The sequence below is a fragment of the Mesocricetus auratus genome, unplaced genomic scaffold (genome assembly GCF_017639785.1).
Source record: "Mesocricetus auratus isolate SY011 unplaced genomic scaffold, BCM_Maur_2.0 Super-Scaffold_100023, whole genome shotgun sequence".
NCBI classification, from domain to species: domain Eukaryota; kingdom Metazoa; phylum Chordata; class Mammalia; order Rodentia; family Cricetidae; genus Mesocricetus; species Mesocricetus auratus.
The window spans coordinates 26007831-26021606 of record NW_024429204.1 but is presented as its reverse complement, the minus strand read 5'-3'; the positions used below and the strand labels follow the sequence as shown (position 1 = coordinate 26021606).

The 13776-nt window shown below is 47.3% G+C and overlaps 1 protein-coding gene across 11 annotated transcripts in view; it reads left to right on the top strand.

The window, feature by feature from the left end:
• Positions 1–13776, top strand: part of Asap1 (ArfGAP with SH3 domain, ankyrin repeat and PH domain 1) — a 269949-nt gene that overhangs the window by 186641 nt on the left and 69532 nt on the right. For 6 of the 11 annotated variants that reach the window (XM_040730398.1, XM_040730403.1, XM_040730397.1 and 3 more), the window contains 6 exons: positions 400–474; positions 943–992; positions 2542–2671; positions 3815–3900; positions 10085–10160; positions 11311–11433. In XM_040730398.1, coding sequence (XP_040586332.1) covers positions 400–474; positions 943–992; positions 2542–2671; positions 3815–3900; positions 10085–10160; positions 11311–11433 — 540 coding nt within the window. The remainder of the gene's footprint in view (positions 1–399; positions 475–942; positions 993–2541; positions 2672–3814; positions 3901–10084; positions 10161–11310; positions 11434–13776) is intronic. The other 5 variants (XM_040730404.1, XM_040730399.1, XM_040730400.1 and 2 more) reach the window with 1 other exon arrangement.

The following is a 13776-nucleotide window of genomic DNA, read 5'->3' as shown; positions in this document are numbered from 1 at the left end:
TGAGAGTCCAGAAAGGAAACAGTAAAAGCCTCCCTCCGTGCTGCTGACAGACAGCTGAAGCCAAGCTGGAGTCGCAGTTGCGGTAGACGTTGCCCTCAGGGTGCTGGGATAAGTGGCGGTTGTGTGTGCCCCAGCATCAGAGAGCGCTCTGGGGCCGCACAGCAGCCCGCTGCTTACGGTACGGCTCTGCGCGCCACTGCCCGTCCTCAGCTCTGCACTGCCGTGTGCGGAGTTCGGCTAGCGAGAGGGCCAGCATGTGCACACCAAGGCCACACAGCAGACACTCGGCTCTTCCCTGAGCCCTGGGCAGCTGAGCCAGCAGCCTCAGATTTCGCCGTGTGTTGTGCGTTCTTTTTTTTTTTAACTGTCTCCCGTCTTCTCTTCATTTTGATTTTCCAGCTCCAGGGTCTGAGCCACAACGTGATCTTCACCTTGGATTCCTTGTTAAAAGGAGACCTAAAGGGGGTTAAAGGAGTAAGTGGTCAGACATTGTTGTTCTCACTCGCTGTCTTTAGTTGAAGGGGTTGGCTTTGTTTGGGGGTGTCTTTTCTTCCGCTTTTACAATCACTTGTGTTTGAAAACCCCTGAACATTTTCAGCATAAGATAGATATCTTGTAAAGTGTGCCACTTCACAGACGGTATTGAGTGGGAACAAGGTCAGGCACTTTCAGAAAGCTCCTCGGTGGGCGGGAGAGAAGCTGGGACCCAGTCTGGCCTGCACCAGAGGGATTTTCCTGGACCGGGCTCTCAGAATCTCAGGTCCTGCTCCTTTGTTAGGACCAGGAATGCTCACCTCCCGCCTCAGGCTGCTCCCCTGTAAACAAGGCAAGGGCAGCTTCAGTCTCCATGAAGGAAGGTGGTTCTCTTCAGACGCTCTTTCAGTTACTTCTGTGAGGAAACATGAATGACAGTTTTCATTTTCTCCTTTTCCCTTCCCCAAGGATCTCAAGAAGCCATTTGACAAAGCCTGGAAAGACTATGAGACCAAGTTGTAAGTCGTGGTTTGTTCTGTTGGTTTTATTGTCATTGTTGCGAGTTTCATAAGAAGTAAGTTGAGAACAGGACCGAACCCCAATCAGCAAAGACATTAGCAGTGGTATTTAGTTTGTCTTCCTAAGGGCTGAGAAGTGGGTGTGCTGATCTGGTTAAAAGTGGGACACCCAATTGCCCCATCGCTCTGGAGGCTAATCAGTCTTGGGCTTAGTGGTCTCCAGGCCATCCCGGGCTATGTAGCAAGACAGTGTGTCAAAACACTAAATACCAAAAGCGGTGTTACACCGCCTGTGCTGATTGTCTGGAGTGACAGGCGCTACTTTGGTTGCTGCTAGGAACGGTCAAGTTGGGGCCTATGTATGTGTGCAGTATTCTTTTATCAACACTATCACAGAGCTACAAACCATATACATTTCCATGTAGTACAGCAGCTGGGAAATAAGCAAAGCCTAGCTGGTACTTTTGAAACCCTTTGGTCTGGCAGGATCTACACCAAATGTGTTTTACGTGCATGACCTCTGACCCCGCTGATCAGTGTGCACCTCTGACTCTTGTCCATCAGGAAACTGAAGTCTAGAATGCCTAAGGAGTTTTGGACGGTCACAGAGCCCATGACTGCTAAGCTGTCCCTCATACTGGATCTGTCTGACCCAGAGACGCAGCAGTATAACTTGACACTGAGGCCAGACCAGTTGACTCTGGGGTTTCTGTAGGGATTAGGAGTTTGTAGACCCAGGCTGGCCTCCGACTCATGGTCCTCCTGCCTCAATCTCCAGGTGCTGGGATGACGCACGCACCACACCCGTCCCTCATTCTTACTACTCTGAGAGAATTGTACCAGCAGACAGGATGGACAGGAAAAGATGTGTGTTTTAGAGCTTTCCGTTTGAGTTTGCATAATGAAGCCATTTCTGTGGATAGCAGTAGCCACAGAATAAGAACAGGAAGAGAAGACCTTGGGGATCCAGTGTGTTTTGATCCAAGTGCTTTTGTAAGACTTACATAACAGTGTACTGTTGAAGAAGCACCACCATAGGAACAGTCCTGCAGATGAACAATTAAAAATGCACCTGAAGCTGGGCGGCAGTGGCGCATGCCTTTAGAGGCAGGCGGATCTCTCTGAGTTCAAGGCCAACCTGATCTACAGAGCAAGTTCCAGGACAGGCTCCAAAGCTACACAGAGAAACCCTGTCTCGAAAAACAAACAAAACAAAAAACCTACTTGGCAAATAAATAAATAAAAACTGCTTGGCTTCACTAGGATTGAACCCAAGCAAGGCCTTGCAGTCTACCCCAAACTACATCTCCATTCAAAATCAGTGTTTCTGAGTGGAAGATAATGAGAGTTCCAATTTATTCTCTGCTCGCACCCATACACAGCTGCCCCATAATCACAGCCCCGTCACCCCGAAAAGATACATGGGAGATGCATTTGATGGACCACATTGGCACATGGTCACCCACGGTCAAGTTTGCCCTGAGATTCATACTTGGGGTTGTGCAACACTGCCTTTTTTTTTTTTAAGTGGCATCTGTTTTAATTACAGTACAAAAATTGAGAAGGAGAAAAGAGAGCATGCGAAACAGCACGGGATGATCCGCACCGAGATAACCGGAGCCGAGATTGCAGAGGAGATGGAGAAGGAACGGCGTCTCTTCCAGCTGCAGATGTGTGAAGTAAGAGCAGCCCCCCCCCCCCCCCCAGCCCTGGCCTCCTCCCCTGCTAGTCAGCCGGCGAGGTCTGATGCTTGGGGTAAAGCAGGGACTGTTTCCTAAGGATTCTAATCTCCCTTTTTCTCCAAGCCCTTTTGGATGCGCCATGGCACTGTTGTCCCATGTTTTGAGCCTTGGTCTAGGGACCTCTGTAAGCCAAAGCAGGAGTCCTTGGTGAGAACTTTCTTGTTGCCTGTGAGTGATGGCGGGAGGTAATGGTGGTGACTGTTACCAACCTTGGAGCACGTGGGTTTTGTTAAAGCATGGGTCCAGCTTGAGTGAAAGTTTAGGTGAAGCTGTCCAATAAGAAAGTCCGAGCTCGTGGGGAGATTCAGGAAAAAGCATGCACGTTGACTTAGAGCTGTGGGTCTCAAACTGGGTTCCCACCGAAACCTGTGCGTACCCTTGACACGCACACTCACTCGTTCTGTAGCAGCTTGAGCAACAGAGATGCTTTCCAGCTCGCGGAATGCTAATGGAGACGGTGTAATTCAAGTTTTCTCCCGAGTTTCCTTTTTTTTTTTCTTTTTCCTTTTGTATTTCCTTTTCTTCCTCATAAATCTTTGGCTCCTTGGCCTTTTCTGCTGCGAATTCTTACCGACAAGTGAGCACAGTGTCGGGAAGAAAGACCGGCAATAAAATCAGAGCCAGTGCTGTGTGGTCAACTGCACCAAGTCATCTTTAACATTTCCCTTGCCCTTGCTTCTCTTTAATAGCGATTTCTTCTTCTGAATCATCTCCTCGTGTAAAATTGCAGTGTCTCTTGGAACATTCTTGAAGAGACCGCTGCCCCACCTGTTTTCTGCAGAGGACAGCCCGTCTCTCAGGACTGTGTGAATCTAAGTTTGAGATCCACTGCCCTGCGGGGGAGCAGCCCGTTTCCATGGAGTGCATTGGCTGCATTTCACTCATGCTTCTGTAATAAACTAATTGTGAGACCTGAGCAAATGCTAACCCTGATTGCGTTGACGCACACCAACCACGCCCCGGTGGCCCTCCCTAAACAACGCTCACCTGCTTGGGCAGGTTTGAGAGTGGTGGCCGCCCGCGCGAACTTGAGAGCCGCGTCTGGGGATCCCAACATAAAACTCTGTTTTCTTTCAACAGTATCTCATCAAGGTTAATGAAATCAAGACCAAAAAGGGTGTGGACCTGCTGCAGAACCTTATCAAGTATTATCACGCACAGTGCAAGTAAGTGCGGCGGCATTACTTGGTTGTCATCGACCCCTGGTAGGCCCCTCCGGTTCTTTACTCTTCTCTTGGTTTCCTTTCATTTGGTGGCTATCAATAGTGAGACGAGAGACGGTGTTATTGTCTTACTTCCTCAGCATTTTATATAAGATCGCAGCACACAATAGAGAGCCATTTGGTTCGTCTGAAGCGATGTCTTCTTCCCCTGCTTGTGCTCAGCCCTTGTCACCAAAACCATTCTGTTGGCTCCGCCCCTCCCCCCATACACCTGTCCAGTCATTTCCCTGTTACTCTTACCATTCGTTCACACCCATGGCTGCTTGGTGGGGGTTCATTATCTTAGTTTTACTGCTTAGGGCATTTCACATGCTTAGCACCGTAGACAGATTTCTGCGAAACAGTGTTCCCTCCTAAGGGACAAACCTTGCTCTGCACGGCAGCATCTTGTACGTGTTTGGCTTCGTTCTTCCCATGAGTCCGTGGCACCGTGTCTGATCATTCCTCTTCTTATTCACTGAGCTGACGTAGATGAGGGTTTGGCTGGACCTCTCTGTGAAAACGCCATTACTGTGAGAGTCTGTGTTAGCTGTGGGTGTGCACAGAGAGAATGCAAGGCCCTTCCCAAAGCAGCCAAGCCAGCTCTCGAGAACAGATGAAACAGAGCTCTTCTGAACCAGATAAAATACCCTCAAAATAAGAAATGCATAATTCCTTTTGATCTCTCTCATCCCATCTGATGTCTGGGAAGACCATTCGGTACCAATGACACATTTAGGGAAAAAAACACCAAGCTCGCAATGGTTCATGGTCAAATTCAAATCCTTGCTGGTCCCTTTGTGAATGCCAGAGTCATCTGCATATGTGTTTAGAGCTTGTAACACGAACCTCCAGGTCTTCATGAGGATATAGGAGTAAAATTTAATGAAGTGTTGAGAGTACTTAGCAGTTGGATAGTGGTAGCATCAGGAATCATTCATATTTGTAATGGTTAGGGTGTTAATGTTTACAAAAAACTTATTAATGACCAAATTAATCTGCATATACATTTGTTGGCTTTTCAGTGTAAATTCTACTTTGTATGAATGTCCTGGGTAAATAGAATATATTGAAATAGGCACGTTGTAAGGTAAAGTGTCTACTGGAGCTCTCTGGCCTGAGGTCCTGAGCTTAATTTGGCCTTTATGGCATAGTAGACAGTGATGAACTTTGAAGTAAGTAATCAGTAATCCATGACTTTAATTTGAGGTGAAGTTTTTCATCTTTGATCAACCAGGTTTTTCAGAAACATTTTACCTTCAGAACTTTTATCAAAAGAAATGCCTGCCTCAGGCTTCTGAATTGCAGCTCTCAGCAGCAAATTTTAGAAATCTTTCTCAGTTCCCCTAAGTCTACATGAAACAGTTTGAGGTGTACTAGCATGAGTTTCCCAAAACATAAAGGTCTTTGCAAACTGCATGTTCGTTAGCCTCTGTGAGTGGCGTGAAAGAGCAGCGTTATTTAAAGAGGCTGCAGCCTGACCCTCCTTATTCCTCTGTCCTCCTCTGCTTCCCTACACATAACCTTCGCCAGCCTCCTGCTAAGGCTGGGTGTTTTGCTAGGTTCTAGAGTTGCATGCAAACAGAGCTGCTCTCTGGAGGTCTTTGTTTGCTGCAGGAAGCCAGGTACCCTGATAATCACAGGCACTTGGTGACCTGAGTTGGGTACCCTGGTAACCACAGGCACTCGGTGACCTATGTCGGGTACCCTGGTAACCACAGCCACTCTGTGACTTATTTCGGGTACCCTGATAACCACAGGCACTCGGTGACCTAAGTCGGGTACCCTGGTAACCACAGGCACTCGGTGACCAGTGTCGTGGGCACCAAGAGAAGGAAAGACCCCTTCAAGAAAGTTGAGCATGGCAGTGGTCATATCTGAAAGAAGATGATGGGACTTGGGATGGCCCCCAGAAGGCAGCCGGACTTTGGCCTTTGGGATCTGGTGACAGGACAGACCCACAAGACAACGCCTTAGGAGATGAGGTTCTGAGCCGTGAGGTGGCGGGATTGACTGACAGTAGGCTTCATCTCTAAGATGCCGGATTGTTGGACCCGGGAACTCTACATCAAGAAGCTGGAGAGGTTTTCTTCTGTCTTGGTCCCTTCAACCCCTTAATATGCATGGTGTTGCCCTGTAAAGCATTCTCTACTCACGTCTTTACTTAAAAGATGTCAGTAGACTCGGCCAGTGCTCAGCAGGGAATTTGCTGCGTGATACTTTGTGGGATTGCACCTCGCTGTGGATCCCGTGTTTGCGTTGGAAAGGGAGCAAAACAAACCGTCTCTACCTGTTCCAGCTCACCCACTCTGCTGCTCAGGCGCTCGCAGGCAGGGCCAACAACATCCTGCTTTGAAAACAAACCACCCACGCCTTTTACCACGGGATTGACTGTGATTTGCAGGGGCAAGAACATTTGCCAAGAATCTCTTTCCTCGTACAGATTATGCTCAGAGCTAACAGCTCCTAGGAATTTGTGTAGCCCAGGACATGCAGAGTTACCAATTTCCACAGAGTCGGGGCCAGTTTAATGCAAAATGTTCGATAGCTTGCCCGTAGTGGCATTTGTTTTTGAAACGTGTCAGCATAGACGTGGTAACCACAGCAAGCAAGGGGAAAATTAGTCAGACATCAGAATTAAGAGCTCTGCTTATGAAAGGATATTAATAGGAAAGTGGGGGGATAGCCCCCAGATGGGAGAGAACATCTGTAAACCACTCACCTAGCAAAGACCGAGAATACAGACGTACGAGGAATGCAACAACAAAAGGATAACACAGTTTTTTGAGTGGGCTAAATTTGTATTGCTATTTCTTTTTCTGAAGGAGATAACGTAACTTGCCAAATACCACATAAGATACTCACCATCATTAATCATTAGGTAATTACAAATAGAAGTCGTAATGAGATACCATTTCATATCCCCTGGGCGAGCTATCCTTCAAATAACACAATAGGATGTAACTCTTAGAGAAGCTGAGAAAACTGGGAGGCTCGCGCATCAGTGTTAGGAATGTGAGAAAGTACAATTGCTTGTAAAACCCTTAGGAAAATACCCAGGAGAGCCAAAAACAGGTTTTCAGACAAAAGTATGTACCTGGATATTATATAACTATTACAGTACTTGGAAACGTGTCTACCTATCAGGTTAAGCAAATAGTATCCATGCGGTAGGATACTATTCAGCCACGTGAAAGAATGAAGTATTGATGCATATTTCATAGATGAATACTTAAAACATTACGCCAAATGAAAGAAGTCAGACATGGAAGACCACATACCAGGTGTCGTGTATGTGAAGTGTTCAGGAAAGGCAAACCATAGAGATGCCAGATTAATGGTTAGGGGAGACCTTCTGGAATTAGATGGCGGTCGTGCAGCACTGGAAAGGTCATAAAAATTACAGAATAGCATAGCTCAGTTTTTTTTTAATTATTTAAAATATAAGCACAGCTAAAGTTAGCTAAATTTACCTGGGGCAGTTAGTCTACACTGTCAATTTACCAGACATAGAATCACGTGGGGAGTTAGCAGTTCCCCTACCCCGGCCACCAGCTCTGTCTCGGGGGACTTCCTCAGAGCATTGACTGAGAGAGGAAGAAGTACCCTGACCTGACCGTGGTTGTCCCTGACCGTGGCTATCCCTGACCGTGGGGTGAGTGGAACGGGGGAGAGCAGAGCCCTGTGCCCCTTCTCTGCTGGCCTCCCCCGCAGAGGTGGACTTGAACCTGTGGCAACTGTAACCCACAGTCAGTCTCTCCTCTGGTCATTTCAGCAACTGGAAAAGCTACTATAGCGCTCACACAGACTAGAAGCGAGACAGCGGTGCAGCCACGCCCGCAGCTGGTGCCCTTAATTTCAGGGTGTGTCTCAGACAGCGGTGCAGCCACGCCCGCAGCTGGTACCGTTAACTTCAGGGTGTGTGCCTTAGAATTTTGATTTGATGAGCCTGAACCTGAGCTTGATGAGATGATGGGACACATCATCTACATTTGAAAATGTCTAGCCGTGGGTCCAGTATACCAGAATTGTTGAAATGTCTTTGTGGTTAAATAGTGTGGCACTTTCTAGAGGGTTAAACGTTGTAGGATATACATGGAAGAAAAGGTCACCCCGTTGCCTAGGATGTAGGGAGTAGGGGCCTGGCTTAGAGCCCGGGAAACCAGGCTTTGAGAGGCTTTGTGTGGATCCCAGAGTAGACTCTGAAACTCTCCTCGTGGCCAGCGAGCATCTGCATTGCACTAAAGCACTGTGGTGTGGCAGGGAGAGGGAGGTGCTCTCCATCACATAGGGGAGACCACAAGGCAGTCCACTGGGGTAGGCGAGACTTATGGAGGGGAAGCAGAGCATGGCAAGTCCAAACACTAGTGCCCTGTGGTTTATTTCTGTCAACTGAGAAACCGAGGAGCCGCAGGTGAGGGTCCTGAGGAGTCTGTCTCTGTCTGTCTGTCTCTGTCTATCTGTCTTTGTCTCTGTCTCTGTCTCTGTCTCTGTCTCTGTCTCTCTCTCTCTCTCTCTCTCTCACACACACACACACACACACACACACACACACACACACAGACGACTGGCTTCACTTGCCCAAAATAAGAACTTACTTCAGCAAACATGGTGTGTACTCACTCATAACTGGATATTAACTATAAAATAAAGCATAACTGCTACAGTCCACAGACCCAGAAGGACTTGGTAACAAGGAGGGCTCAAGGGAGGGGAGTGTTAATCTCCCTGGGAAGAGGAAACAGAAGACATTTCCTGAGTGGACTGAGGGAGGATAGGCATGGGGGAACATGAGTGATCAGGTTGAGGGTGCACGGGGGCGGGGGGGTGCTGTGGGTGGGTGGGTAGCATTTTGGGGTCAGCGGAGGACTGGACCCGGGGAATCTCCCAGGAGTCTATGGGAGGACCCCATCTTAGAATACTACCATTAGCTGATAAGTAGCCTGAATGGCCGTCTCCTATGACCAGATTGGTGCGTGGCCCGATTGTTACCAGAGAGGAACCATCCAGCAACTGATAGAAGCAGAAAAATGTGGAGACCCTCAGCCAAAACATGAGGCAGTGTTCGAGAATCCTATGGAGGAGGAGGAGAAAAGAGTGTAGGAGCCAGAGGCATCAAGGACAGCACAGGAAGACTCACACAGTCAACTAACCTGGGCTCATAGGGGCTCTCAGAGACTGAATTGTCAACCAGGGAGTCTGCATGGGACTGACCTGGGCCCTCTGCATATAGGTGACAGTTATGCAGTTTGGTCCTCTTGCGGGGCTCCTAACAGTGGGACAGGGGCTGTCTCTGATCTTTTTTACTGGCTTTTGGGACCCTGCTCCTCATACTGGGTCACCTTGCCCACTGCTCTTAATACATGGGGAAGTATTTAGTCTTACTGCAACTTGATATGCCATGCTTTGTTGATACTCATGGGAGACCTTCTCTTTCCTGGGTGGAAAACGAAGAGGAGTGAATTGGGGGGGGGGGGCAAGGAGGGGGCCTGCGGCCAAGATGTAATATAGATGAATTAAAAACAAAAACTTCATTGCTAGCTGTGAGAACACACTTGGTATCAGGCAGTCTTGGATCTGAATCCACCACTGTGTGTGCAGAGTAAAGTACAGTAACAGCTTGTGAATTGTTGTTTGAGACAGTGCTCAGCTTGTAGTAAAGGCTCCTCAGCTGTCCACTCTTGTTATCATTGGGGGAAGTGCAAGTATTGCAGCCTTGTCCTTCATGTGGTATAGAATGCAGCTCTCCAAACCCTTGACACCACTGAAACCCTGTGGGCTGAGCACATGTTGCCTTCTGCCTGGACTTCTATTGTCCAGTTGGACTTCGGTAAGCCAGGGGCTAGTTTGTCTGACTCTCTCTGATTCAAACATGGCCCCGCCACAAGGAAGTGACCTGTGTGTGGGTGAGGATACGTATGAAATCATTCAAGACCACAAGTGTCGTTTGTGCCGACTGTGATCTCTCCTAATAGTGGCCATACTTTGTTGGCACATCTTGTATACGCGCTGAATTTAGTGTTATGTTTACTTTGTGTAAACTTCTGGGAGAGGGTGTGGGGAGATAGGAGGAGTTCTCTCGGGTTTTGTACGCAATTCTTTTCCTTCTTTTTAGTACCTGGAAAGTCACTGTTGTTTCCCACTGTAGTTTCTTTCAGGATGGCTTGAAAACAGCTGATAAGCTGAAACAGTACATAGAAAAGCTGGCTGCAGACTTATATAACGTAAGTTCCCCGTGTGGCGCATCCGTTTGACTTGTATCCGCATCAGTCCGCTGGACGTCTGCACCAGAGGGATATTAAGCTGAAAAGGCCAGTGGTGTGTCAGTAGAAACCTAGCAGACAAGACTGTGTTTTAGCAGCTAACTTTCGGAGGCTATGAAGAGTCGGGAGTCATGTATAAGAAATCAAAAATTAAACTTTTCAGAAGGGAAGTGAATGTATACAGAGATAGCATTATTATTGCTCGCAAGTAACTTGGCTGATGAATATTCAAAGAAAATGTAATAGGAATATGAGTACAAACTTTTAGAAAAGGTTTTAGAGTCTCAAGTAACAGAGGAGGCATCCCTGATGAAAGGTGCTCTAAAATCTGAGCACAACTAAAATCTGAGAACAACTGAAATGGTAGCCTAAAAATAAATTCCACATATGACCACACTGCAATCAAAATACAATTGTGCATGTGTGTGTCTGAAACTATATGGAGTAGAATATTGTCTTTAGCCTGTTTTTGGAGGCTTATGTGAAGCAAGTCAATTACATGTTTAGACTTTGACCCCACCTTTGAGAGATCTTATTGCATATATGCAAATATTCCAGAATGCAAGAAAACAGGAAGCAGTACTGCCTTCAGGCATCCAGGTAACTAATGGTCAGCCTGATTCTCAATGTAACCTTTTAACAGGTATGACTGTCTTGTCTAATTGTCTCTCAGCTAGCCGACAGTGACAGTTGAATCCCAGGTGATTTGGAGTCAACAGCAGCAGTTCCATCCTCATGGGGCTCTCTGTAAACTTGGTGCAGTGCGGGCTCTGAGAAATGGTTTCTCAGTCATTCATTTAATTTTACTGTCGTATTCTTTCTACCCATCCTTTGCAAGGCCGGAGATAAATGACCTTAGCATTGTTTCTTAGCCTTGTTCAATATAGGGACTTGAGGGCTTCCCGTCACCATGGTTTAATAAGAAAGCCTGGTGCTTCCTCAGGATTGGCCTCTGCCTCTTCCATTCAGAACAAGGCAATGTGAGAACTCTAAGAAGAAAACCCACTACTACAACTATGAAGCTGAATTGTTAACGAGTGGTGTATCTGCATGGTTAAACTTCGTTCTTAAAGGTGAATGATGGGTAACAAGCGTGACTTTTCTTTCCTAGATAAAGCAAACCCAAGATGAAGAAAAGAAGCAGCTCACTGCACTCCGAGACCTAATAAAGTCCTCTCTGCAGCTCGATCCGAAAGAAGTAGGTGGTTTGTATGCTCCCAGCAGGGCCAACAGTGTAAGTGAGGCTGCTTATGCTCTCTCTGTGTTCCTCTGTCTGTGAAACAGGCACATTGATAGCCAGCTTCCTACTGGGGTGGTTATGGGGACAGACGAGATGAAAGGCAGAAGTGTGTATCTGTAGGGATGCCCAGTCTGGGAATCGTGTCTCCCCCCAGCCCCTCCCACCCCGCCCCCAGCCATGTAAAGGACATGGGCCTTGAACCCTCACCACTGAGAGGAAGAGGCAGGTAGAGCTCTGTAACCACAGAGCCAGTCTGGTCTACTTAGTGAGGCCATGTGTCAAAAAAGAAGAAATTGTGTTCCTTCGCCTCCTCATAAATAAATGGTACCCTGGATTCTAGTACTATATAGCTGTAGATTTTTCTTAATATTGCCTTTGAAGCAGACAGCACACCCCATGACTCTCCCCTTCAGACCATAGCTGTTATTCTGGGAAGCCAGAAATGGTCTTTCATTTTTTTTCCAGGCAATTAAGGAAATACTTTGATAGAGTCCTTTAGAAGTTTGGCCCCAGCGTTAGGAAGCACGGTTGAGGTGGCCCCTGGGTGTTGAAACTGTACAAGTTGAGTGCATGGTGGATTGCGATGCGCGCGGCTCTGACCCTCAGTTACAAACGCCACCGTTCCAGGCGTGGATACATGCTGTGTGCCTGGCTGTAGTTTATGCAGTCAGGTGAGGTTCCTTCACCAGGGAGCTTCTAGAGCAAGGCAGCAGCGTAAACAGTCCTGCCTGAAGTGGCCTCTCTGTCATCTGAGCTACACCGCAGCCAGGGAGAACCGCAAACCATTGAGAGCAGAACAGCGCAGAGAAGTGAGAAATGGGGCCCTAAGATAAAAGCCCAGGCTTGACTGTGAAGGACATTGGATGTTGTGGTACGGGGCACGAATTCCTAGTGAGGGTGAAGGTGTTGTTACATGGAAGAAAGTCAGTGTGCCTGTTTGTGCAGCATTTAAATACAGTGTTTGATGCTTGCTTAAGAGACACGCTTGTTTTGTCAGTTCCTTATGACATCTCACAACAGTGACAATCTCACTGCTTTTAAATTCCCAGAATTGTTGAATGGCATTCGTGAGCCCAAAACTAAGATGTTTATCCTCCGTCCACCACCGCCCCCTAAAAAACACACTGAAAACCTCCGCTGGCCCTCTACTGTAGCCTTTAAAGGTTCCTTTACTAGGGCTATGCTGAATATGTATATGTAAATAGTTTTTATTCTCTTTTCTTCTCCAAGTTCAGGGTCACAAATGTTTGGGGTCTGGCAAAGTGAGATGCTTCTGCTGTTCTTAACAGTAGATATTTCCCCACTCTCCTTTCAGAACATGCATGATCGAGGCAAAAGTCTCTGCCCAGGCCTCGCCTGTGGTCAGAGGCCTCACACTGCCTTGGGAAGATTGCTTTGTTAGAAACCAAAGCACACATACCCTCCTGATTCGCAAACCCTGAGAAATAGTCTGAATAACTTTCTCAGTGTCCGTGCATTGGAAGACCCACCTGGAAGGGGGCTAGGGAAAGTTGTGATGACTTTTCTCTATTGGTTTGCACATAACCACTCCATGCTTTGTTTTGCTACCTGGGATTCCTGTGCATAGACGTCGTCTCAGGAAAAAAAATCAAAGTCACTTTGTTTTGTATAGGTGTTGATGTGTTCTCCTCAGGCTAGCGAAGAAGCAACGTTTCTTAACACGAGGAGTGTCTCTGTGATGAAATGGGCATGGTGTGATGGGTATTTAATTCCACCCCAAGATGAATAGGGGGTTTTCATTGGCACCGCCTCCCAAGAGTTTCACAACCAAAACTGACCTTTCGCAGTGCCGACCCATCCCGTTACAGAACAACGGAGAAAGTCATGACTTTTAGTGCCTTCGAGGGAATAGAAACCGTCCACCCCTGAGCAAACTACCACCAGAGCTCTGGTCCTCTCCCTAGTTTTTGAGAAGAGTGCAAAATAATCAAAAGATTATGTGAGATTTAAAAGCACCCCACAAGTCATCTACTTACGCGTTGCCGGTTTCTATTAAAGGAAGCTGTCTCCGTTTGGTTTCCTCTTGCTGTGATAAAATACACTGAGACCAAAGCAACTTAGAGAAAAGGTTTGTCTGACCCACGGTTGCAGGCTACAGTCTGGGATTACAGGGATGTCCAGGCAGCAGAAACTCGAAGCAGTGAATTAATGAATCCAAGATAGTGCTCAGCTCGCTTCTCTGCTCTTACACAGTCCGGGATCCTCTGCCTAGGCACCACCCAGGATAGGTGGGCCTTCCCATCTCAGTTAAAGCAATCAATGTAAGCTGTTACAGGCTACCCAGAGACCACCCTGACCCAACCAATCCCTGCTAGA